General features: G+C 39.1%; 1 protein-coding gene across 7 annotated transcripts in view; it reads right to left on the reverse strand.

Moving 5' to 3' along the window:
• Positions 1-27,663, reverse strand: part of EPB41L5 (erythrocyte membrane protein band 4.1 like 5) — a 171,972-nt gene that overhangs the window by 17,695 nt on the left and 126,614 nt on the right. For all 7 annotated transcript variants that reach the window (XR_010122784.1, XM_054477342.2, XM_063647368.1 and 4 more), the window contains 3 exons: positions 21,445-21,573; positions 18,280-18,344; positions 429-522 (listed from right to left, as the gene is read on the reverse strand). Coding sequence is in view for 6 of the 7 variants with exons in the window: in XM_054477342.2 (XP_054333317.1) it covers positions 429-522; positions 18,280-18,344; positions 21,445-21,573 (288 nt within the window). In the remaining variant the exon portion in view is untranslated. The remainder of the gene's footprint in view (positions 1-428; positions 523-18,279; positions 18,345-21,444; positions 21,574-27,663) is intronic.

Raw genomic sequence — 27,663 nt, forward strand, 5'->3', positions numbered from 1 at the left:
CACTTTTTTTTTTTTTTTTTTTTTTTTGAGACAGTCTCACTCTATTACTCAGGCTGGAGTGCAGTGGCGTGATCTCAGTTCACTGCAATCTCCACCTCCCAAGCTCAAGCGATCCTTCTGTCTCAGCCTCCTGAGAAGCTGGGACCATAGGCACATGCCACCATGCCCAGCTAATTTTTTGTATTTTTGGTAGAGACAGGTTTTGCCATGTTGCCCAGGCTGGTCTTGAACTCCCGAGCTCAAGTGGTCCGCATGCCTCGGCCTTCCAAAGTGCTGGAATTATAGGTGTGAGCCCCTGTGCTCGGCTGCTCTTCTCACATCTTAAGTCCCAGTGTCACTCAGTAATCACTAGATGCCCTTGGTTATACTGCAAGATTCAATTCAAAACTGTCTTTGGCAAAAATTTTAAGAAGTAAAAGTATTCTTACCTTTAGAACAGAACCACTGTCAGCAGGTGTGATAAGCGTCAGAGTCTCAAGAGACTCTTTGGGGAGGGGCACATTATTCTCATTTAACACAGCACTAGGAAGAAAAAGATAAATTCACATCATGTAGGACCTGTACAGGTACAGGCAGGATTTTCAAAGAAAGGGCTTAGGAAACAAGTGCAACAAATTCATGTAGGGGAAGGTATATGAAAAAATGCTCAACATCACTAATCATCAGGAAAATGCAAATCCAAACTATGATGAGACATCATCTCACTCCAATTAAAATGGTTTTATAATAAAAAAGATAGGCAATAACAGATGCTGGTGAGGACCCATAGAAAGGGTAACCCTCTTACGCTGCTGGTGGGAATGTAAATTAGTACAGCAACTTTAAAGAACAGTATGGAGGTTCCTCAAAAACTAAAAAGAGAATAACCATATGGTCCAGCAATTCCACTACTGGGTAAATATCCAAAAGAAAATCAATATATCAAAAAGACATCTGCACTCCCATTCTCATTGCAGCTCTACTCACTACAGTCAAAATATGGAACTGACCTAAGTGTCCACCAAGTGCTTAACGTATTGTCACATGTACCCTGAAACAAAGTACATCTATAGTGCATCAATATTTTAAAAAGTTAAAGAAAACCATGGACAAAGTAAAGGAAACCAAGAAAACAACGTGCCAACAAATACAGAATATTAAAAAAATTATAAAAAGGAATTAACTTTGAAGCTGAAAAGTATAATTTTTTTGTAACTTCAGAGGTACATGTGCAGGTTTGTTATATAGGTAAACTTGTATCATGGGAGTCTGTTGTACAGATTATTTTGTCAGCCAGGTATTAAGCCTAATACCCATTAGTTATTTTTCGTGATCCTCTCCCTCCTCCTGTGCTCTACCTTCTGACAGGCTCCACTGTCTGTTTTTCACCTCTATGTGTCCATGTGTTCTCATCATTTAGCTCCCACTTCACGCAATATTTGGCTTTCTGTTCCTGTGTTAGTTTGCTAAGGATAATGGCCTCCAGCTCCACCCATGTTTCTGCAAAGGACACAATTTCATTCTATTTCATTCTTTTTTATGGCTGCATAGTATTTCAAGGTGTGTACATACCACATTTTAAAAATCCAGTCTGCCATTGATGGGCATTTAGGTTGATTCCATGTCTTTGCTACTGTGAATAGTACTGGAATGAACATATGTGTGCATATGTCTTTATGATAAAATTATTTATATTCCTTTGGTTACATATCCAGTAATGGGATCGCTGGGTTGAATGGTGTTTGTTTTAGGTCTTTGAGAAATCACCACACTGTTTTCCACAATGGCTGAACAAATTTACACTCTTGCTCTCCCTCTCCCTCCTCCTTTTTTCGGTCTCCCTCTCCTTTTTTCAGTCTCCCTCTGTTGCCGAAGCTGGACTGTACTGCCATGATCTCGGCTCGCTGCAACCTCCCTGCCTCGGGCTCCTGTGATTCTCCTGCCTCGGCCTGCCGAGTGCCTGGGATTGCAGGCGCACGCCGCCACGCCTGACTGGTTTTTGTATTTTTGGTGGAGATGGGGTTTCGCCGTGTTGACCGGGCTGGTCTCCAGCTCCTGGCCTCGAGTGATCTGCCCGCCTCGGCCTCCCGAGGTGCTGGGATTGCAGACGGAGTCTCGCTCACTCAATGCTCAATGTTGCTCAGGCTGGAGTGCAGTGGCGTGATCTCCGCTTGCTACAACCTCCACCTCCTAACCGCCTGCCTTGGCCTCCTAAAGTGCTAAGATTACAGCCTCTGCCCTGCCGCCACCCCGTCTAGGAAGTGAGGAGCGTCTCTGCCTGGCCACCCATCGTCTGGGATGTGAGGAGCTCCTCTGCCCGGCTGCCCCGTCAGGGAAGTGAGGAGCGCCTCTGCCCGGCTGCCCCGTCTGGGAAGTGAGGAGGACCTCTGCCCGGCCACCCCGTCTGGGAAGTGAGGAGCGTCTCTGCCCGGCCACCCCGTCTGGGAGGTGAGGAGCGCCTCTGCCCGGCCACCCCGTCTGGGAGGTGAGGAGCGCCTCTGCCCGGCTGCCACCCTGTCTGGGAGGAAGTGAGGAGCGCCTCTGCCCGGCCGCCCCGTCTGGGAGGTGAGGAGCGCCTCTGCCCGGCCGCCCCGTCTGGGAGGTGAGGAGCGCCTCTGCCCGGCCGCCCCGTCTGGGAAGTGAGGAGCGCCTCTGCCCGGCCGCCCCGTCTGGGAGGTGAGGAGCGCCTCTGCCCGGCCACCCCGTCTGGGAGGAAGTGAGGAGCGCCTCTGCCCGGCCACCCCGTCTGGGAGGTGAGGAGCGCCTCTGCCTGGCTGCCACCCTGTCTGGGAGGAAGTGAGGAGCGCCTCTGCCCGGCCGCCCGGTCTGGGAGGTGGGGAGCGCCTCTGCCCGGCTGCCCCGTCTGGGAGGTGGGGAGTGCCTCTGCCCGGCCGCCCCGTCTGGGAGGTGGGGAGCGCCTCTGCCCGGCCGCCCTGTCTGGGAGGTGTACCCAACAGCTCCAAAGAGACAGCCACCATTGGGAGCGGGCCATGAGGACGATGGCGGTTTTGTTGAAAAGAAGGGGGGAAGTGTGGGGAAAGGAAGGAGAGATCAGATTGTTGCTGTGTCTGTGTAGAAAGAGGTGGGCATAGGAGACTCCATTTTGTTCTGACTAGAGAAGTTCTTCTGCCTTGGGATGCTGTTGATCTATGGCCTTTCCCCCAGCCCCCTGCTCTCTGAAACATGTGCTGTGTCAACTCAGGGTTAAATGGATTAAGGGCGGTGCAAGATGTGCTTTGTTAAACAGATGCTTGAAGGCAGCATGCTCTTTAAGAGTCATCACCACTCCCTAATCTCAAGTACCCAGGGACACAAACACTGCAGAAGGCCGCAGGGACCTCTGCCTAGGAAAACCAGAGACCTTTGTTCATGTGTTTATCTCCTGACCTTCTCTCCACTATTATCCTATGACCCTGCCATATCCCCCTCTCCGAGAAACACCCAAGAATCATCAATACTTAATAAAAAACAAACACAAAAAAACAAATTTACACTCTTACCAACAGTGTATAAGAGTTCCTGTTTCTCTGCAACTTTGCCTGTTATTGTTTGATTTTTTTTTTTTAATAATAGCCATTCTGACTGGTTGAGATGGTTATCTCACTGTGGTTTTGATTTGGATTTCTCTAATGGTGATGTTGAACATTTTTCTTTAAGCTTGTTGGCCACATATATGTCTTCTTTTGAAAGATGTCTGTTCAATTCCTTTGCCCACTTTTTAATGGAGTTGGATTTTTTTTTTCTTGTAAATTTGCTTAAGTTCCTTACAGATGCTGGATATTAGACCTTTGTCAGATGCATAGATTACAAAAATTTTCTCCCATTCTGTAGGCTGTTTACTTGGCTGAGTTTCTTTTGCTATAGAAGCTCTTTAACTAGATCTCATTTATCAATTTTTGCTTTTGTTGCAATTGCTTTTAGCATCTTCTTCATGATATCTTTGCCTGTTCCTATGTCCGGAATGGTATTGCCTAGATTGTCTTTCAGGGTTTTTATAGTTTTGGGTTTTACATTTAAGTCTTTAATCTGTCTTGAGTTGATTTTTGCACATAGTATAAGGAAGTGGTTCAATTTCAATCTTCTGCATATAGCTAGCCAGTTATGCCAGCACCATTTATTGAATAGGGAAGCCTTTCCCCATTGCTTGTTTCTGTCAGCTTTGTCACAGATCAGATAGTTGTAGGTGTGTGTCACTATTTCTGGGCTCTCTATTCTGTTCCATTGGTCTATGTGTCTGTTTTTATACCAGCAACATGCTGTTTTAGTTACTGTAGCCCTGGAGTACAGTTTGAAGTCAGATAGCATAATGCCTCCAGCTACCTCTTTTTCCTTAGGATTGCCTTGGCTATTTGGGCGCTTTTTTGGTTCCATATGAATTTTAAAATAGTTTCTTCTAGTTCTGTGAAGAATGTTATCAGTAGTTTAACAGAAATAACATTGAATCTATAAATTGCTTTGGGCAATATGGCCATTTTAATGATATTGATTCTTACTTTTTTTTTTTTTTTTTTTGAGACGGAGTCTCCCTAGGTCACCCAGGCTGGGGTGCAGTGGTGCGATCTCGGCTCGCTGCAAGCTCCACCTCCCAGGTTCACTCCATTCTCCTGCCTCAGCCTCCCGAGTAGCTGGGATTACAGGCGCCTGCCACCACGCCCGGCTATTTTTTTTTGTTGTTTTTTTTTGTTTTTTTTTTTTAAGTAGAGATGGGGTTTCACCATGTTAGCCAGGATGATCTCGATCTCCTGACCTCGTGATCCACCCGCCTCGGCCTCCCAAAGTGCTGGGATTACAGGAGTGAGCCACCGTGCCCAGCCAATATTGATTCTTTCTATCCATGGCCATGGAATGTTTTTCCATTAGTCTGTGTCATCTCTGATTTCTTTAAGCAGTGTTTTGTAGTTCTCCTTGTAGAGATCCTTCACTTCCCCAGAAACCAAGAAAATCCTAGGTATTTTATTCTTTTTATGGCAATTGTGAATAGGACTGCATTCCTGATTTGGCTCTCGGCTTGACTATTGTTGGTGTATAGGAATGCTAGTGATTTTTGTACACTGATTTTGTATCCTTAGACTTTGCTGAAGTTGTTTATCAGCTTAAGGAGCTTTTAGGCTGAGACTATGGGGTTTTCTAGATATAGAATCATGTTGTCTGCAAACAGGGATAATTTGACTTCCTCTCTTCCTATTTGGATGCCCCTTATTTCTTTCTCCTGCCTGATTGCTCTGGCTAGGCCTTCCAATACTATGTGGAATAGGAGTGGTGAGAGAGGCTATCCTTGTCCTGTGCCAGTTCTCAAGGGGAATGCTTCCAGCTTTTGCCCATTCAGTATGATGTTGGCTGTGGGTTTGTCAGAGATGGCTTTTATTATTTTGAGGTATGTTCCTTGAATATTTATTTTATTGAGAGTTTTTAACCTGAAGCATGTTGAATTTTGTCAAAAGCCTTTTCTGCATCTATTGAGATAATCATGTGGTTTTTGTCTTTATTTCTGTTTATGTGATGAATCACATTTATTGATTTGCATATGCTGAACCAACCTTGCATCCCAGGGATATAGCTACTTGATTGTGGTGGATTGATGTGCTGCTGGATTCAGTTTGCCAGTATTTTGTTGAGGATTTTTGCATTGATGTTCATCAAGAATACTGGCCCGAAGTTTTTTTTTTTTGTTGTGTCATTGCCAGGTGTTCGTATCAGGAAGGATGATGCTGGCTTCAAAGAATGAGTTATGGAGGAGTCCCTCCTCCTCAATTTTTTGAAATAGTTTCAGCAGTAATGGTACCAGCTCTTCTTTGCACATTGGGTAGAATTCAACTGTGAATCCATCTAATCTTGGGCTTTTATTGTTTGGTAGGCTGTTTACTACTGATTCAATTTTGGAGCTCATTATTGGTCTGTTCAGGTTTCAATTTCTTCCTGGCTGCCTTGGGAGAGTGTGTGTGTCCAGGAATTTATTAATTTCTCCTAGATTTTCTAGTTTATGTGCACAGAGGTGTTTGGTAATATTCTCTGATAGTTATGTGTATTTCTATGGGGTCAGTGGTAATATCCCCTTCGTTGTTTCTGATTGTGTTTATTTAGATCCTCTCTCTTTTCTTATTAGTCTACCTAGCGGTCTATTATTTTTTCAAAAAGCAACTCCTGGATTCATTGATCTTTTGTGGGTTTTTTTGGATTTTTTTTTTTTTTTTTTTTTTTTGAGACAGTCTCACTCTGTTTCCAGGTTGGAGTGCAGTGGTGCAATCTCGGCTCACTGCAACCTCCGCCTCCCAGGTTCAAGCTATTCTTGTGCCTCAGTGTCTGAAGTACCTGGGATAACAGGCGTGTGCCACCCCGCCCAGCTAATTTTTGTATTTTTAGTAGAGATGAAGTTTCACCATGTTGGTCAGGCTGGTCTTGAACACCTGGTCTCAAGTGATCCGTCTGCCTCCACCTTCCTAAGTGCTGGGATTACAGGCGTGAGTCACTATGCCCCGCCTCATTTTTTGAATGTTTTTTTTGTGTGTCTTAATCTCCTTCAGTTCAGCTCTAATTTTTTTTTTTCTTATCTTCTGTTAGTTTTGGGGTTGGTTTTCTCTTGGTTCTCCAGTTCTTTTAGTTGTGATATTAGGTTGTTAAATTGAGATCTTTCTAACTTTTTGATGTGGGCATTTAATGCTATAAATTTCCCTCTTAACACTGCCTTAGCTGTGTCCCAGGGATTCTGGTACATCATATCTTTGTTCTCATTAGCTACAAGTAACTTCTTGACTTCTGCCTTATTTTTATTATATACCCAAAAGCCATTCAGGAGCAGGTTATTTAATTTCCATGTAACTGTATGGTTTTGAGAGAATTTCTTAGTTTTGATTTCTAATTTGATCGTGCTGTAGTCTGAGAGAGTGGCTGTTCTGATTTCAGTTCTTCTGCATTTGCTGAGGAATACTCTATGTTCGATTATGTAATCAACTTTAGAGTATGTGCCATGTGGCGATGAGAGGAATGTATATTGTTGTTTTTGGGTGGAGAGTTCTGTAGATGTCTATTAGGTCCATTTGACCCAGTGCTGAATTCAGGCCCTGAATATCTTTGTTGATTTTCTGCTTCGATGATGTGTCTAATACTGTCAGTGGGCTGTTGACGTCTCCCACTATTACTGTGTGGGAGTATAAGTCTATTTGAAGGTCTCTAAGAACTTGCTTTACGAGTCTGGATGCTCCTGTATTGGGTGCATATATATTTAGGATAGTTAGTTCTGGTGTTGAACTGAACCTTTACCGTTATGTAATACAGGTCTGTGTGCTTTCTCTGTGCACTGCAGGCAGGGGTGGTTGCTCAGGATGGGGGAGAATCTGCTGTTCTCCACGCCTATTTTCACTCCTGCCACAGTGCTGGCTGGCCCTGTGCTTGCCAAGGTTGTGACTGCAGTGGCAGTTGGTGGAACATGGGAGAGACCTGCCCTCCTGCTGCAGCAGTGGCAGGGGAGGGTGCATGGACATAGGTGCACTGGTGGGGCAAGGAAACAAAGCCAGCCCATGCACACACATGCTAGCAAAGCAATGTGGGGCATTGCTGTAGCCCCAGGGGGAAGCTGAAGTGTGGGGAGGGTGTGGGCAGGCTGGTGCATGGCCGTGGGGACCGCCCTACAGGAACTCTCTGCAAGTCAGGCACAGTCTGCCAGTGCAAAAGCCAGGATGCTGGCTCCCAGGGCACCAGAGGCTTCCCTGCAAGCAGGTATGGCCAGGCTGGGGTCCTGAGGGACCAGCAGACCAAGGGGTGCTCAGTTCAGAGCAGCCCTGCCTGATGGACAAGATCGCCCTGCAGAGTTCAGGTCTGACAGTTCTCCTTGGGCTAAAGTTTCCTATGGGAGCAAGTTGACCCTAGCGGGATGGCTGTCCTTGGCCATGCTCCGCAATAGATGCTCCTGCACCAAACCCTCTCGGCTCCACATCAGCTGGCTTGCTGCCCCACTGCTTTTCTAAGCAGCTCTCCCTGCAACTTGAGTGTCCATGGTGGTGGGGCCTCTTCCTGCCAGGATTCCAGAGGCCCAGGGTGACAGCAGATTGCTACTTGCCAGTTAAATTCACTCATCCCCTTGGAGTCATTGGGGGCTGGGAGCAAGCCCCAGTGTGTGGAAGCCCCATGGGGGGTGCCCAGCTTCTGTGTCTCCATTTTTTTTTTTAATAAAAAAATCACTAGAGGATTTCAATAGCAGATTCAAGCAGGCAGAATAGTCAGTGAACTTAAAGACAGGTCAACTGAGATTACTGAGAATCAGGAGGTGAAAGAAAAAATAATGAAAAAAATGAACAGAGCTTGAGACACTTGTGAGACATAATCAAGCATATCAATATATGTATTATGGGAGTTCTATAAGGAGAAGAGAAAGGGATAGAAAGATTATTTGAATAAATAATACTTGAAAATTCAACAGGTTTGATAAAAGACACGAATCTACACATCTAAGAAGCTCAATGAACTCCACATGATAAACTCAAGAGATCCCCAACAGACATATTAATTAAACTGTCGGACGACAAAACAATGAGAGATTCTCAAAAGTGGCAAGAGAGAAATGACTCATCATTTACAAGGATCCTCATAAGAGTAATAGCCATCTTCTCATTAGAAACCATGCAGACCAGAAGGCAATGGGATGACATATTTAAAAGCACTGAAAGAAAGTACCCTGTCAACTAAGAATTCTATATTCAACAAAACTAACCTTCAAGAATGAAGGCGAAATTAAGACATTCTCAGATAAACAAAAGCCAAGAAAGTTTCTTACAGGTAATCTTCAAGCTGAAAGAAAAGAATACTACCCAGTAACTCGAAACCATATAAAGAAAAATAGAGAAAATTACTGTTAAAGGTAATTATACAGGTAAGCATAAAAGTAAGTATTTTACAATTTGGGTATAACTTCTCTTTTATTCCATTATTATTTAAAAGATAAATACATAAAACAACAATTACAAATTAACTTTAATAGGCCCACAATGTGTAAATATGTAATTTTTTGTTTGTTTGTTTTGATACAGAGTCTTGCTCTGTCACCCAGGCTGGAGTGCAGTGGCATGATCTCAGCTCACTGAAAGCTCCGCCTCCCAGGTTCACACCATTCTCCTGCCTCAGCCTCCTGAGTAGCTGGGACTACAGGCACCCGCCATCACGCCCGGCTAATCTTTTGTATTTTTAGTAGAGACAGGGTTTCACCATGTTAGCCAGGATGGTTTTGATCTGACCTCGTGATCTGCCCACCTCAGCCTCCCAAAGTGCTGGGATTACAGGCGTGAGCTACCACGCCTGGCCCATAAATATGTAATTTGTGACAATAACAATATAAAGGGACAGAAACACACACAGGAGAACAAAGGTTTTGCAGAGTATTGAAGCTATATATAGTATTAATTCAAACTAGGCTGTATAAGATGCTAATTTGATTCCAAAATAACCACTAAGGGATAAATTTTTAAATATAGGGAAGGAGGGGCTGGGCGCGGTGGCTCACGCCTGTAATCCCAGCACTTTGGGAGGCTGAGGCAGGCAGATTACCTGAGGTCAGGAGTTCGAGACCAGCCTGACCAACATGGAGAAACCCTGTCTCTACTAAAAATACAAAAAAAAAAAAAAAAAATTAGCCGGGCATGGTGGTGCATGCCTGTGATCTCAGCTACTCGGGAGGCTGAGGCAGGAGAATTGCTTGAACCCGGGAAGCGGAAGTTGCGGTGAGCCAAGATTGTGCCACTGCACTCCAGCCTGGGCAACAAGAGCAAAACTTGGTCTCAAAAAAAATAAATACATAAATAAATATAGGGAAGGAAATGCAAAGGAAATCAAGGGGTATGCTCATGAAAAAAACATTAAACACAAGAGAAGACAGTAATGGAGAAATGAGGAACAAAATTGACAAAAGACATACAGAAAACAAATACTACAATGGAAGAAGTCCTTTATCAGTAATCACTTTAGATGTAAGTGGATTAAAGTACAATTACGATGGTAGAGAGTGGCAGAAAGAATTTTTTAAAATGATCCCTCTGTATGTTATCTACAAGCCTCACTATGATCCAAACGTGAATAGATTGAAACTGAAAAGACAGAAAAAGATATTTAATGCAAATAGTAACCAAAAGACAGCTGTGGTTGCTATACTAATATCAGACAAATAGACTTCAAATCAAAAGATAAAGGACAAAAGACAAAGAGAAACATTATACATTGATAAAAGATTCAATCCATCAAGAAGATATAACAATTACAAACATATACACAACTATCAACAGAGACCCAAATATATGAAGCAAAATATGTAAAGAACTGAGGGGGAAAAATAGACAATTCTATAATAGTAACTTGATATTTAAATATTTCACTTCCGTTCATCATTATGGGTAGAACCACCGGAGAAAAGATCAATAAGGAAATAGAATTAAACAATAATATAAACCAATGAGCCCTAATGAACACATATAGAACACTCCACCCAATAACAGCGGAATGTACATGTACATTCTTCTCAAGAACATACGAAACATTCTCTACCAGACTGCATGTGTTAGGCCACAAAACAAACCTCAATACATTTAAAGAGACTAAAGTCATATCACATATCTTCTCTTACCATAATGAATGAAATTATAAATAACTTAATTGGAAAACTGGAAAATTCATAAATACAGAAATTAAATAAAACACTCTCAAAAAACAAAGGAAGAAATCACAAGGGAAATTAGAAAATATTTTGAGATGAATGAAAAAAACACCAAAATATTTGAAATGCAGCAAAAGCAATGCTCAGAATAAAATTTATAGCTGTAAATCCCTACATTTAAAAATAAGATCTTAAAATCAATAACCTAACTTTACACCTTAAGGAACTAGAAAAACAAAGAACTTAGAAAAACTTATATCCAAAAGTTAGTCCACTGAAAGATCAACAAGATTGACAAATATTTAGCTAGACTTATGAGGAAGAAAAGAGTCAACTAATTTTAGAAATTAAAAAGGGTGAAACCTCTCAGTAAAAAACAAATAAAAAGGATTTGAAGAAAATACTATGAGCAATTTACTCCAGTAAATTAAATCGCCTAGGTGAAATGCAAACATTCCTGAAAACAAATTACCAAAACTGACTTAAGACGAAATGGAAAATCTGAATAGACTTACAACAAGTAAAGAGATTGAATCAGTAATCAAAAACTTTCCAACAAAGAAAAGCCCAGGACCATAGCTTCACTGGTGAATTCTACCAAACATTTAAAGAATTAACAATAATCCTTCTCAATCTCTTCCAAAACACAGCAGAAGAAGGAACACTTCCTAAACCATGCTATGAGGCCAACATTATTGCCCTGTCACCAAAGTCAAATAAAGACATTGTAAGAAAATTACAAACCAGCCAGGCATGGTGGCTCACAGCTATAATCCCCAGCAATTTGGGAGGCTGAGGTAGAAGGACTGCTTGAGGCCAGGAGTTGGAGAAACCTACAGACCAATATCCCTTATGAATATATATGCAAAAGTCCTAAAAAAAAATGTTATCAAACTGCATCGAGAAGAATATTATTAAAAAGCTTACATAACATGACCAAGTAGGATTTGTTCTAGAAGTGCAAGAGTGGTTCAACATCAGAAAACCACACCATATTAACAGAAAGAAGGAAAAAATCTCAATTGATGAGCATCTCAATTGATGCAGAAAAAGCATATAACAAAAATGCAACACTTTTTCACGATAGAAACAAACAGAATAGAAGGGAATTTCCACAGTATGGTAAAGGGCATATATGAAAAACATACAACACTCAATGGTGAAAGACTGAAAGCTTTCCCTTTATCCCTTTCAGGAATAAAATAAGAATGCCAGTTTTTGTCTCTTCTGTTCAACACTGTACTGGAAGTTCTAGCCAAAGCAATCAAGTAAGAAAAAGAAATAAAAACTTCCCAATTGGAAATAAGGAAGTAAAACTATCACTATTCACAGATGCCATAGTCATGTATAGAGAAAATCTTATAGAATGCAGAAAAAAATGGCTGGGTGTGGTGGCTCACACTTGTAATCTCAGTACTTTGGGAGGCCGAGGCGGGCAGATCACCTGAGGTCAGGAGTTCAAGACTAGCCTGGCCAACGTGGTAAAACCCCATTTCTACTAAAAATACAAAAATTAGCTGGGCATGGTGGCAGGTGCCTGTAATCCCAGCTACTCAGGAGGGTGAGGCAGGAGAATCACTTGAACGCAGGAGGCAGAGGTTGCAGTGAACCAAAATCACGCCATTGCACTCCAGCCTGGGTGACAAGAGCAAGACTCTGTCTTAAAAAAAAAAAAAAAAGGGCCAGATGCAGTGGCTTATGCCTGTAATCCCAGCACTTTGGGAGGCCGAGGTGGGTGGATCATGAGGTCAGAAGATCGAGACCACCCTGGCTAACAAGTGAAACCCTGTCTCTACTCAAAATACAAAAAATTAGCCGGGTGCCTGTAGTCCCAGCCTCTTGGGAGGCTGAGGCAGGAGAATGGCATGAACCTGGGAGGCGGAGCTTGCAGTGAGCCAAGATCACGCCATTGCACTCCAGCCTGGGCAACGGAGCAAGACTCCATCTCAAAAAAAAAAATAATAATAATGCAGAAAAAAGCCTATTAGATCTAATAAACTCAGCACAGTTGTAGAATACAAGATAAATACACAAAAATCAGCTGTGTTTCTATACACTAGCAGTGAACAGTTCGAAAACAAAATTAACAACTATATTACAACAGCATAAAAGATTTAAATACCTAGGAAACAATTTAACCAAGGAGACAAAAGACTTGCACACTGAAAACTACAAAACACCAATGAAATTAAAGAACACCTAAATAAATGGAAAGACATCCTACATCATGTATTTGAAGACTTAATACTGTTAAGATTATAGTACTAACCAAAGCAATCTACAGGTTCAACACAATCTCTATTAAAATCCCAGCAGCCTGTTTTGCATAAAGGGAAAAGCTGATTCTAAAATTTATACAAAATGGCAAGAGATCCTTAATTTTCAAAAGAATCTTGGAAAAAAGTTGGAAGACTCACACATCCTAATTCAAAACTTACTACAAAGCTACAGTAATCAAAACAGCGTGGTACTGGCATAAGGATAGACATATAGATCAATGGAATAGAACTGAGAGTCCAGGACCAGAAGGAAATGGCCAATTGATTTCGATAGGACTGCCAAGATCTAGGACAGAGATACCCATTTAGCCACAACCAAAAGAATGAAGTTGGACCCCTACCTCACAGCATATACCAATTTTTTTTTTTTTTTTTGAGACAGGGTCTCGCTCTGTCACCCAGGCTGGAATACAGTGGTGTGAACATGACTCACTGCATCCTCAACCTCCTGGCTCAAGCAGTCCTCCCAAGTATCTAGAACTACAGGTATGCACCACCATGCTTGGCTAGTTTTTTTTTTCTTCAATTGTAGAGACGGGGTCTTGCTATGTCGACCAGGCTGGTCTTGAACTCCTGGGCTCAAGCAATACTCCCACATCAGCCTGGATTACAGGCATAAGCCACCATGCCCAGCTGAAAAAATTAACTGAAAATAGACAGAAGATCTAAATATAAGTTTCCTATACTGGAAGTTGTAGCCAAAGCTATGCAACAGTTAATCATTATGATCTTGAATTTGGCAATGGTTTCTTATATAAAACACTAAAAGCACAGGCAACCTAAGAAAAGTAGATAAATTAGACTTCATGAAAACAAAGAATTTTTATGCATCAAAAGGCTGATCACTAAGAAAGTGAAAAGACAATCCACAGAATGGGAAAAAATATTTTCAAATCATATATCTGGTAAGAGTCTAGTATTAAGAATTGATATTCAATCAAGGACTCCTACAATTCAACAATAAAATAAACCCAATTTAAAAATGGGTCATCTGTCACGGGATTAGAAAAAAAAAAGAAATAAAAATAAATGGGGTGGGCAGGCACAGTAGGTCACAGCTATAATCCCAACGCTTTGCAGGGCCAAGGTAAGAGGAGTGCCTGAGGCTAGGAGCTTGAGACCAGTCTGGGCAACTTAGTGAGGCTCCATCTCTTAAAAAAAAAAAAAAAAAAAAAACTTTTTTTTTTTTTTTTTTTTTTTTAAATTAGCTGGGCAGGGTGGTGTGTGCCTGTAATCCTATAATCCTAGCTACTCAGAGGGCTGAGGCAGGAGGATCACTTAAGCCCAGGAGTTCAAGGTTACAGTGAGCTATGATTGTGCCACTGCATTCCAGCCTGGGTGATTGAGCAATAATGTCTCTAAAAAATAAGAAAATAAAATAAAAAATGAGCAAAGGACTTGAATAGACATTTATCCAAAAAAGTTACACGAATGGCCAACAAACACATGAAAAAATCCCCAACATTCTTAATCATTAGAGAAATGCAAATCAAAAGTACACTGAGGCTGGGTATGGTGGCTCCCACCTGTAATTTCAGCACTTTGGAAGGCTGGGATGGGAGGATCGCTTGAGCTCAGCAGTTCGAAGACCAGCCTGGGCAACATAGTGACACCTTGTCTCTTCCAGAAATGAAAAAAAACTTAGCTGAGCATGGTGGCATGTGCCTGTAGTCCCTGCTACTAAGGAAGCTGAGGTGGGAGGATCATTTGAGCCTAAGTTTGAGGCTGCAATGAGTTGTGCTCGTGCCACTGCACTCCAACCTGGGTGACAGAGCAAGACCCTGTCTCAAAAAAAAAAAAAAAAAAAAAAGTATGGTGAAATACCACGAGAGTGTAAAGAAATAAAAACCCTCACTCATTACTGGGAGGAACAGAAAATGGTGCAGTGGTTGTAGAGAACAGTTTGGCAGTTCCTTAAAAGGTTAAAAACAGAATTACCGTATGACTCAGGAATTCTACTCTAGATGTGTAACTGAAAAACAGGTGTTCAAACAAAAAATTGTACATGACTATTCATAGCTGCAATATTCCTAACAGTCAAAAGGTGGAAACAATCTAAACGTCTATCAACAGATGAATAAACAAAATGTGGTATATCCATACAATGAAATATTATATAGCCATAAAAGGAAATAAAGTCCTGATACATAATAGTACAAGTATGGACGACCCTGGAAACATTATGCTAAGTGAAAGAAGCCAGACACAAAAGACCTCATATTACAGAGTATCATTTATATGCAATGTCCAGATAGGTAAATCTATAGAGACAGAAAGTAGAAAAGTGCTTCCTCAGGGTTAGGGGAAAGGCAGTGCAGGGTAGATGGGGTTCCAGTTAAAGAGCAGGGGATTTCTTTTTGAGGTGACGAAAATATTCTGAAATTTGTTACTGATGGTGGTTGCATGTACTAAATACAGAATGTACTAAATGTACAAAAATGTACCAAAAACTATTGAATTGCACACTTTAAATGGATGAATTGAGTGGTATTTGAATCAAATTTATCAATGAAGCTGTTACTACAAAAATAAATGATCTGAATAGACATTTCCCCAAAGAAGACATACACAAAAGGATGTTCAACATCATTAGTCCTTAGGTAAATGCAAATCAAACCACAATGAGACAAGACACACTTTATACTCACTAGGATGAGTATAATAAACAAGGAGAATAATAAGCACTGTCAATGACACGGAGAAATTGGAATCCTCATACATTGCTAGTAAGAACGAAAAATGTTACAGCCATTTTGGAAGACATTTGGCAGTTCTTAAGAAAGTTAAATATAGAGTTACCATATGACTGAGGAGAAATGGTGTTACTCCTAGGTATATACCAAGGAGAACTGAAAGTATATTTACAAAAAAAAATTTGTATGCAAATATTCATTTCTAGCTTTGTTCATAATAGCTAAAGAGTGGAAACAACTCAAATGTCCATCAACTGATATATGGATAAATAAATGTGGTATATCTATATAATGAAATATTATTTAGCCATAAGGAGGGACAAAGTACCAATATATGCTACAATATGGACAAACCTACAAAATATTATGTTGAATGTAAGAAGCCAGACACAAAAGGACACGTATAATTCCATTGACATAAACTGTCCAGAGTAGGTAAATCCACAGAGACAAAGTAGATTAGTGGTTGCCAGGTGCTGGGGAAGAAGCAGAATATGGAGTGACTGCTAATGGGTAAAGTGTTTCCAGACCTTAGGTAAGGTAGAAACCTTCATACTCACTATAATACTCATCCTAGTGAGTATGAAGACCTTAGGTAAGGTAGAATGAGGATGAGTATATATGAGAACTAGGATGAGTATTATAGTGAGTATGAAGGTTTCTACCTTACCTAAGGTCTGGAAAGGGTAAGGAGTGAGGGTAAGGAGTTTCTAGACCTATGGTATTTCTAGAACATTCTCAATGTTCTAGAATGTATTATAGTGGTAATGGTTGTACAATTTTGTAAAATTACTGAATTGTGTATTTTTAAAGAGTGAATTTTGTGGTATGTGAATTATGTCAGTAAAAAAAAGACAAATGATCTAAATCTATTATGGTAAAATGTTAAGATGTGACAAAAGCTTGATATCTGGTATACAGGTATGTATTATATACTTCTCCATAGTGTCTCCGTGCCTAAAATATTGCATTTTCAAAAAGGAGGTACAGTAAAACAAAACAGTGTTGTATAGCATGGGAAAATAGATTAACAGAGAAGGAAAAGATCTAGAAATAGACCATGTTTATACAAGAACCTAGTATATTTCAAAGGATGCATTTGAAATCCTAGGGGAAAAATAGGTTATTTAAAATATGAACAGGCATTTAGAAAAATAATCTGGATATATGTTCTAGGCTCCTTCCAGCTTCAAGAGTTCAATGAAACTCCTGATGAACATGGGGCAGTCCTGTTCCCATCATCCTTCTCCTGGCAAACAAAAAATTTTATTCTGAAAGACTTCAATAATAACAATAGTACTAAAAATGTTATTACTAACAGTGGTTATTAGAATTTTCTTTCCTTTTTTTTTTTTTTTGAGACAGAGTTTCGCTCTGTTGCCCACGCTGGAGTGCAGTGGCACGATCACGGCTCACTGCAACCTCTGCCTCCTGGGTTCAAGCAATTCTCCTGTCTTGGCCTCCCCAGTAGCTGGGATTACAGGCGTGCGCCACCACGCCCAGCTAATTTTTGTATTTTTAGTAGAGACGGGTTTCACCATGTTGGCTAGGCTGGTCTTGAACTCATGACCTCAGGTGATCCAAAGTGCTGGGATTACAGGCGTGAGCCACCGCGGCCTGGCCTCTTAAAAAAAGAAACCAAGGTCTCACTCTGTCACTCAGAATGAAGCGCAGTGGTGCGATGATAGCTCACTGCAGCCTCAAACTCCTGGGCTCACGAGATTGTCCCTCTTCAGTCTTTTGAGGAGCTAGGCCTATAGCGTGGATCACCATGCTCGGCTAATTTTTTATTTTTAATTGTAGAGACAGGATCTCACTATGTTGCCCAGGCTAGTCTCAAACTGCTGGCCTCAAGTGATCCTCCTGCCTTGATTTCTGAAAGTGCTGGGATTACAGGTCTGAGACACTGTGCCTGGCAATTAGAATTAGTTACAAGGTCAAGTTGTAATTCTAGCTTTACCCTGATCACCAGTTAGTACTTTTGTTGAGTACTAACTAGTATAATATAAAGTGCTATATACTACGCATGCTATGTGCAGTACTATGTTGATTACGGTATCTGGAACTGAATATGATTAATCATAAAACCCTTGACTGAATAAGTTTTGAACAGTAAAAAAAAGAAACAGCATTTATTTGCTCAACATTTTTTAACACTAAGCAAAGAACATCAGATTCACAGTGATGAAGAAAGTCAATGGCCATAAAGCGTGGAATAAAAGCCTAACTAACAAGACAAATAAATGCCAAAATACTCATTAAAGGGAAGAAGGGCAGAAGAGACTTGGAGGGAGTAGCAAAGAAAGTTAACTCAGTTACTGTGAGAACCCATGGCAAGTAAGTTGATAAGAACAAGGCCATTGTGATAACAGGATGACATGAAAGTTTACTGTAAGAGAATAATACACACTCCTTACCAGGTGACTGAAAAGATTACACATATCTTTAAGATGGTTTCTGCTCTGTTGGTTCGGATCAGTTGAAGATAAATGGGAATGTTGGGAGACTAATTAGGAACATCTTCCAATAATATAAAACTAGGTACTAAGTGGTCTGTAATGGATACAATAGAGTGAATTCAAGCTATCTTTCAGACAGACATCCTGAAACCATGTAGTGACAGACTGAGAAGAAAAAAAAGACAAAAAAGATAGTAGATAAGAACATCAATTTAATTGTCTACCCAGAACTGTACCTGTTTGTGGCAGCATCCTGAACATTGGCATTTTTATGACTTAATAAGCTATCTTCTTTTGTAACCTAAGGAAAAGAAATATTAACAAAAGTAAATCTTTATTGAGGATACTAAAGTAACAAGAAATTTACATTTCTTTCTGGTAAAAATAGAAATACCAGTTTGCTTTAATTAAAGTAAGAGGTAATCATACCTTATCTATGGAAATATCAGCAGTGTACCTAGTACAATCTTACCCCATACCTAAATTAATAATCAAAGATTCATTTTTTTTATTTGGTATACAAATTCACACGATCTTACTAGATGGTTCTCAATAATGCACCCACTTTTTATTTTTTTTGAGATTGAGTCTCACTCTGTCCCCCAGGCTGGAGTGCAGTGGTACAATCTCAGCTCACTGCAACCTCTGCCTCCCAGATTCAAGTGATTCTCCTGCCTCAGCCTCCAGAGTAGCTGGGATTACAGGTATGTGCCACCACACCTGGCTAATTTTTGTATTTTTAGTAGAGACATGGTTTCACCATGTAGGTCAGTCTGATCTTGAACTCTCCTGATGTCAAGTGATCCACCTGCCTGGGCCTCCCAAGGTGGTGTGATTACAGGCATGAGGCACCGCACCTGGCATCAATAATGCACCAATTTTTTTTAAAGTACAGTTCAATAAATTTTTTTTAAAGGCATACAAGTGTTTAGCCAACATCATGTAACATTTCTACTATCTCCCCCACTCCCCGCCTCAATATTCCCTTGAGGCTTCCTACATAATCCCATGAAAAAACCCTTATTTGAGGTAAATGATGATCTATACTTTACACAGTTTCATATAATTGGAATCACAGTACCTATCCTTTCCATCTGCTTCTTTAGAGCAGCATGGAGATGTCTTTGAGATTCACTCATGTTGTTGTATCAATCACTAATTTATTCCTTTTTATTCAGACATTTCATTGTATAGACACATCACAATCATCTGTTTTTAGCTATTTCAGATAAAGCTGCTAGGAACATTCACGTACTAACATCTGTGTTAACCTGAGTTTTGATTTCTCTTGGGCATATATCTAAGAATGTAATTGCTGGGTTAGATGATATGTGTATGTTTGGTGCATTGCCAAACTCTTTTAAAGTGTTTATACCATTTTATGTTCTTACCAGCAATGTATGTGCACCGCAGGAGCTCCACCATCACCAACACAGGGATGGTCAGTGTTTAATTTTAGCTATTTCAGTGGACGTGCCTTTCATCATTAATTATGATGTTGTAGATTTTGTTCAAAAATGCTCTTTATCAAACTGAAGGAGTTTCATTCTATTGCTAGTTTGCTGAGAGTTTTTATCATGAATAGAGTTTTTATCATGAACAGGTGTTTCATTTTATGAAATGCCTTTTCTACATGAGACAATTTTATGTATTTTTTAATATGGTGAACTATATCTTGGGTTTTGAATGATAAACCAACATTTTCCCCAAGATAAACCCTACTTGGTCATGATGTATGATCCTACTTATAAAGTTTTGAATATATTTTGTTAAGAACTTTTAAGTTAATGTTCAAGAGGAGTAGTAGTCTGTAGTTTCTTGTAATTTTTTTTCTGGTTTTGGTATTGGGGTGACACTAGTCTCATAAGATGAATTGGGAAGTGTTCCTTCCTCTTCTATCTTTTTGAAAAACTTTGTAGAACTGCTAATATTTCTTCCATAAATGTTTAATAGATTTCACAGTGAAGGTATTTGATCCTGGATTTCTCTTCATGAGAAGGTCTTTTCACTGTAAAATCAAATCCCTTTTCTTTAGGGTTACTCATGTTATTTCTCTATTCTTCAAGTCAAGAAAGATCCAAAATGATAACTGAAATGTAAGGTAATGATTTCTTAGTCCATTCAGGCTGTTCTAACAAAACAACATAATCTGAGTGGCCTATAAATAACAAATATTTATTCCTCGCAGTTCTGGGGGCTGAGAAACCGAAGATTATGGCACTGGCAGAATTAGTGCTTGGTGAGGGCCCATTCCTCATAGATGGCACCTTCTCACTGCATCCTCACATGGTTGAAGGGTTAAATAAGTTCCCTCTAGGTTCTTTTATAAGAGCACTAATCCTACTCTTGGGGGCTCTACCAAAGGCCCCATCTGTTAATACCATGGCTTTGGGGATTAGGTTTCAACATAAAAATTTTGCGGGGGGATGCAACCATTCAGACCATAGCAAATAATAACTATTACTACTACTGCTACTATAACTATTGAGGGTCAACACTTTCTAAATGCTCATTATGTGCCAGGCACTATTCCATGTCCTTTAATTACCTTATTTCACCTTTACAACCCACCTTAAGGTAGGTACTACCATTATCCTATTTTATACATAATTAAACTGTGGCTCAGAGAAATTAACTTGCCCAAGTCACAAAGCTAGTAGGTGATAGAACAGAAATGAGATTCTAGAGTCAATACTATCATATTTTATATTTATTTTATATATAAATATGTTATAAAACATGTTTATATTCTAGGGAGAAAATGGATAAAGAACATGAACAATATTCCTAAAGTCCAATCAGGTCTCTTCAAGGCTTGTACTTGAGGACAGGATGGGTAAAGTGCATCTTCTCAATAACAGGTGAATTTGAAATCCTGGTTGACAACTGACTTAGTGAGGCAGGCTTCTGTCCTGGTTTTAGGACAGAATGTAAGTTTGAAAGTCACAGAGAGCCAAGGAAAAGCTGATTTTGAGAACAAGGCTGCCGCATCTCTCATGGAAGCTAGTCCCTACCCACTCCATCCTTCACCATGGCACAGCCCACTCTTCACCTTGTACCTCACTCTTTTTGCTAATTACATAAACATATTGAGGGTAGATGGGTTGTGGGGAAAAGTGGATGGATAAAGACAGCCCTAGAATCATAGATTTAATACTGAAATAAGGCTTTAAAAATCACAAGGCTTTCTGGCTATCAAAGTGGCAAACATTGAAGGCTCACTTCTATACAAATTTGGCTTTTTTAACCTTCGTATCCCCCTGAGCAGCTTTACTCTTATTTTTTAATGCCCTGACTGCACCCTTAATATAGCTTGATTAGAATTTAGAGTTGGGGAAGGCAACTCTCTACATCCCATGCTCTTTTCACTTCACCAGGGCTATCTATCAAAGGCAGCTTACCTTATGCACTGCTTCTACTTGAGCCTTCAAAATGTTACTCTTGAAGTCAGGAGGAACTCTCATGGCATTCAATCCTGGGTTCTCAATGACATTATTAAGGCATTTCTCAGTCAACTTCACCACTTCCTCCTAGATATTTTAAAAATATACTGTAATCAACTCTGATGCACTATAGTTATATGGAAATAGGAAATAGACTGATGAAAGTTCATCTTCAGACAATCAGGAAATCATGTGTCTTAAGCAGCCATATCTTATTTCAGGCATAAGCAACTCTTAGAATCACCTATCTGTGAAGAGCTCTGGATTTAAAGGGAACAGCCTCTGTAGGGCCTAACCTAAAATTGTAGCAAACTATAACCCAAAGGGCAAATCTGGCCAACCACCTGTCGTATAAACACAGTTTACTGAAATTCAGCCATATTCACTCCTCTGTGCTGCTTTCATGCTACAACTGGCAGAGCTAAGTAGCTGTGAAAGAGACTACGAGGTTCTCCAAGACTAAAATATGTACTATCTGGTCCTTTACTGAAATAATCTGCCAACCTCTGGTCAAGAGAACAGTCTTCATGCCCTACTTTTCATCTTTTAGACCAAAAATACTAGTTGCTAAAGGTCACATATGCCTTAATTGCACCCACTGTCCTCGCTGAATGCAGTTGAGATTCTGTTCCTTTATGCTTTTAAAACAAAGTACTGCTCATCAAAGAACAAGAAAAACTGATTCCTGAAATAAAATTTGAAGATAAAGAACATTCTGAATTGCCTTAGGAAATTAAGGGGAAGGAAGTAATTGAAAAATCTATAGATCTTGATATGGCATAAATCCTAAAGGATTTCAGACATAGGTCAAGAGAAAACCGAAGTCTGGAAGGGGATAATGAAGGAGACAAATAAGTAATATAAATGTATTTATTACCACTGAACAATACACTTAAAAATGGTCAAGATGGTAAATTATATATGTATATTTTACCTTTTTTTTTTTTTTTTTTTAAAAGAGAAAGCACAGAGACTAAGTTGCAGAGAGGAGGAGGGATGAAGAAAGAGAAGAATCTTGACAACTCCTAGAATCACAGCATCTCAAAGTTGGAAGTTAAGAGAGTCCATCCAACGACCAAAATACTTCAAGAGGTGCGTAATTTTTAGTCCTAGCCTGAGAAACATCACACACTGGAGAACTTGCTACTTCCTTGGTCAGATGACTGTTAGGAAACACTTTCCTGTGTTAAGGTCAAATCTGCATACCTCTAACATATCCATTGACCTTAACTCTTCCCTGAGGCCATTAAAAAGCAAGTCACATTAATTCCTCTTTCACATAATAGCTCTTCATATATCTAAAGATGGTTAACATGCTCCCTCCTGAGATTTCTATGTGGCAATCATCTAGCTAATAATCCCAAATTGTAACTTAGTTTCAAGACCCTTCACCATACAGATCCTTCTCTTCTCAAACTGCCACTTTTCTATATCATTTTTAGAGTGCTATCCAGAAATGAAAAAAATAGTTGAAGCTCCCCTTCTGAACCCTTTGAATTAAGACAACATAGCTCTTTTGCAGCTGATTCATATTTCATTTACATATTCTTACTTTTTAAATACATGCTGCTGTAATATTCTAGTCCCCTACCCTAGCCGTGTACTTATGATGATTTGTCAGTCTATGTTCTTAAACCCAGTCTGTCATTCCAATCTATTCAAGCCTTCATGGATCCTGATTTTGTCTTTCAAAAACTGTGCTTCCCAGCTGTTATCATCTGAAAATTCAATTAGCATAATAGACCTGGGAAAGAAAGTCGTCACTGGAGATGGCCATTTGCAATATTAACTTCTGTGGGCTTTAGACAGGGCTAAAGTTTCCTGAGGGCCAAGAACTTGTCATTCGTCTGCGAATTCCACACAGTATTTATTATTTTATCTTACAAAAAGTAGGCAATAAACACATTTTTAGAACTGAACCAACAGTACATAAGGCATGTCTGGTGACTGTATAAATCCTGCATAATGCAGGCCGGATGTGATCTCTCTACAATGGGCTCTTACAACACTGTCAACTCTGCTGTCAGTAGTGCTAGTCTGAGCCTTAAGATTAGGTTGCTGGCTAAGACATTCTCAGTTCTTAGGGCAAGTCATCCAACAAATCATGCTTTACTTTAGAATCATGTATTTTATTTTCAGTAGGTTTTCTTCCTAAAATTACTTTAGTCAGGCTGACATTAAGATTAATTTGCATTCCTTAAGCAAACAACAACTGTTGATAGTAGAGGTAGAGAAATCAGCCTTTATTAAAAATGCATCACATTAATAAAACATGAATCAACTTTTTCACAATACAGGTTGTGCATCCCTTTTCCAAAGTGCTTGGGACTAAAAGTATTTCAGATTTTGTATTTTTTCAGATTTTGGGATATATGCATTATACTTACTGGTTGAGCATTCCTAATACGAAAATCCAAAATAAAAAATGCTCCAATGAGCATGTCCTTTGTGCATCACATCAGTGCTCAAAAAGTATTAGATTCTGGATCATTTTGAATTTTAAATTTTCAGATCGGGGGGCTCAACCTCTACTCAAGTTGACTAGAGTTAAGGCAAGGTAGTCAGATGTCCTTTATTAGTAGTACAATACTGAATTCTTCCTTCTATTCTTTAAAGAAAATCTTTTCTATTTTTATGGGTACATAGTACTTGTATATATTTATGGGGTACACGAGATATGTAGATACAGGCATACAATGTGTAATAATCACATCAGGGTAAATGGAGTATCCATCACCTCAAACATTTATCATTTGTGTACAAACATTCCAATTATACTGTTATTTTTAAATGTACAGTAAGTTATTGACTGTAGTCACCCTGTTATGCTATCAAATGCTATATCTTATCCATTCTATCACTCTAACTATACTTTTGTAGCCATTAACCATACCCACTTTTCCCCACACCCTCCATACTACCCTTCCCATCTGGTAACCATCTATCTCCACAGATTTAATTCTTCGTTTTTTGGCTCCCATAAATGAGTGAGAACATATGAAGTTTGTCTTTCTGTGCCTGGCTTCTCTTAACATAGTGTTCTCCAGTTCCATCCATGTTGTTGCAAATGATAGTATCTCATTCTTTTTATGGCCGAATAGTGCTTCATTGTGTATATGTACCAGATTTTCTTTATCTATTCATCTGTTGATAGATATTCAGGTTGATTCCAAATCTTGGCTACTGTGAACAGTGCTGCAATAAACATGGGAGTGCAGATATCTCTTCAATATACTGATTTCCTTTCTTTTGGGCATATATCTAGCAGTGGGATTGCTGGATCATATGATAGTTCCATTTTTGGGTTTTTGAGGCACTCTGTACTTGCTGTACTAATTTACATTCCCACCAACAGTGTACAAGGGTTCCTTTCTCTCCACATCCTCGTCAGCATTCATTATTGCCTGTCTTTTGGATAAAAGCCATTATAACTGGGGTGAGATGATATCTCACTGTAGTTTTGATTAGCATTTCTCTGATCATCAGTGATGTTGAGCACCTTTTCATAAACTTGTTTGCCATTTGTATGTCTTCTTTTGAGAAATGTCTAGTCAGATTTTTTGCCCATTTTAAAATCAGATTATTAGATTTTTTTCCTATTGAGTTGTCTGAGCTCTTTATATATTCTGGTTATTAGTCCATTGTCAGATGGGTAATTTGCAGATATTTTCTACCATTCTGTGGGTCATCTCTTCACTTTGTTGATTGTTTCCTTTGCTGTGCAGGAACTTTTTAACTTGATGTGATCTCATTTGTCTATTTTTGCTTTGGTTGCCTATGCTTTTGGGATATTATTCAAGAAATCTTTGCATAGACCGATGTTTTGGAGAGTTTCTCCAATATTTTCTTTTAGTGGTTTCATAGTTTGAGATCTTAGATTTAAGTCTTTAATCCATTTTCATTTGATTTTTGTATATGGCAGAGATAGAAGTTTCATTCTTCTGCATATGGAAATCCAGTTTTCCTAGCACCATTTATTGAAGAGACCGTCCTTTCCCCAGTGTATGTTCTTGGCACCTTTGTCAAAAGTAAGTTCACTGCAGATGTATGGATTTATTTCTGGCTTTTCTATTCTGTTACATTGGTCTGTGTGTCTGTTTTTATGCTAATACCATGAGTTTTGGTTACTATAGCTCTGTAGTTATAATTTGAAGTCAGGGACTATGAGTTCTAAAGTTTTGTTCTTTTTTCTCAGGACGGCTTTGGCTATTCTGAGTCTTTTGTGGTTCCATATAAATTTTAGATTTTTTTTTCTATTTCTGTGAAGAATATCATTGGTATTTTGATAGGGATTAAATTGAATTGGCAAACTGCTTTGGGAAGTATGGACATTGTATCAATACTGAGTCTTCTAATCCATGAACATGGAATATCTTTCAAATTTTGTGTCCTCTTCGATATCTCGTACCATTATTTTGTAGTTTTCATTGCAGAAATCTTTCACTTCTTTGATTATTTTTATTCTTAGGTTTTCATTTTATTTGTGGCTATTGTAAATGGGATTACTTTCCTGATTTTTTCTTCAGTTTGTTTGCTGCTGGCATGTAGAAATGCTACTGATTTTTGTATGTTGATCTGTATCCTGCAACTTTACTGAATTTATCAGTTCTAATAGTTTTTCTTTTTCTTTAGGTTTTTCCAAATATAAAATAGTATCATCTGATGATAATTTGAATTCTTCCTTTCCAATTTAGATGCCCTTTATTTCATTCTCTTGTCTGATTGCTCTAGCTAGGTCTTCCAGTACTACACTGAATAACAGCAGTGAAAGTGGGCATCCTTACCTTTTTCCAGATCTTAAAGGAGGCCTTCAGGCATGATACTAGCTGTGGGTCTGTCATAACATGGCTTTTAGTGTGCTGAGGTATGTTCCATCTATACCCAGTTTTTTTAGAGTTTTTTTTTTTTAATCACAAAAGGATATTGAACTTTATCAAATGCTTTTTCAGCAACAATTGAAATGATCATATGGTTTTTGTCCTTCATTCTGCTGATATAAGGTATCACCTTGATTGATTTACATATGCTAACCCATCCTTATTACATCCTGGGATAAATCCCACTTGGACGTGATGACTTATCTTTTTAATATGTTGTTGAATTCAGTTTGCTAGTATTTTATTGAAGATTTTTGCATCAATATTCATCAGAGATACTGGTCTGCAGTTTTCCTTTTTTGAGGTATCTTTGTCTGGTTTTGTTATCAGGGTAATACTGATCTCATAAAATGAATTTGGAAATATTCTTTCCTCCTCTATTTTTTGGAATAGTTTGAGTAGGATAGGTATTAGTTCTTCTTTAAATATTTGGTAAAATTCAGCAGTGAAGCCATCACGTCCTGGGCTTTTCTTTGCTGGGAGACTTTTTATTACAGCTTTGATCTTGTTACTTGTTATTGGTCTACTCAGGTTTTGGATTTCTTCTTGGTTCAGTCCTGGTAGGCTGCATGTGTCTAGGAATTCATCCATTTCTTAAATGTTTTCCAATTTATTGGCATATAGTTGCTCATACTAATCCCTAATGAGCCTTTGATTTTTGCAGTATCAGTTATAGTCTCCTTTTTCATCTACAATTTTATTTATTTGAGTCTTCTCTCTTTTTTTTCTTAATCTGGCCAAAGGTTTGTCCATTTTGTTTATCTTTTCGCAAAACAACTTTTTGTTTCATTGATCTTTTGTATTTTTTTTGTTTCAATTTCCTTTATTTCTGCTCTGATCTTTATTATTATTTCTTTTCTTCTACTAATTTTGGGTTTAGTTGGCTCTTGCTTTTCTAGTTCCTTAAGATGCATTATTAGGCTGTTTATCTGAAATTGTTCTACTTTTGTGATGTAGGTGCTTATTGCTATAAACTTTCCTCAGTACTGCTTTTGCTGTATCCATAGATTTTAGTGTGTTTTGTTTCCATTTTCATTTGTTTCAAGAAATTAAAAAATTTCCTTACTTCTTCATTGACCCACTGGTCATTTGGAAGTATATTGTTTGATTTCCATGTGTTTGTATAGTTTCCAAAGTTTCTCTTGTTATTGATTTCTAGTTTTATTCCATGTGGTCAGAGAAGATACTGGAAATGATTTGTTTTTTTTGAATGTTCAGACTTGTTTTGTGACCTAACATATGGTCTCCTTGAGAATAATCTGTGTGCTGAGGACAAGAATGTGTGTTCTGCTGCCACTAG

Source organism: Pongo pygmaeus, chromosome 11, assembly GCF_028885625.2.
Source record: "Pongo pygmaeus isolate AG05252 chromosome 11, NHGRI_mPonPyg2-v2.0_pri, whole genome shotgun sequence".
Lineage (NCBI taxonomy): Eukaryota > Metazoa > Chordata > Mammalia > Primates > Hominidae > Pongo > Pongo pygmaeus.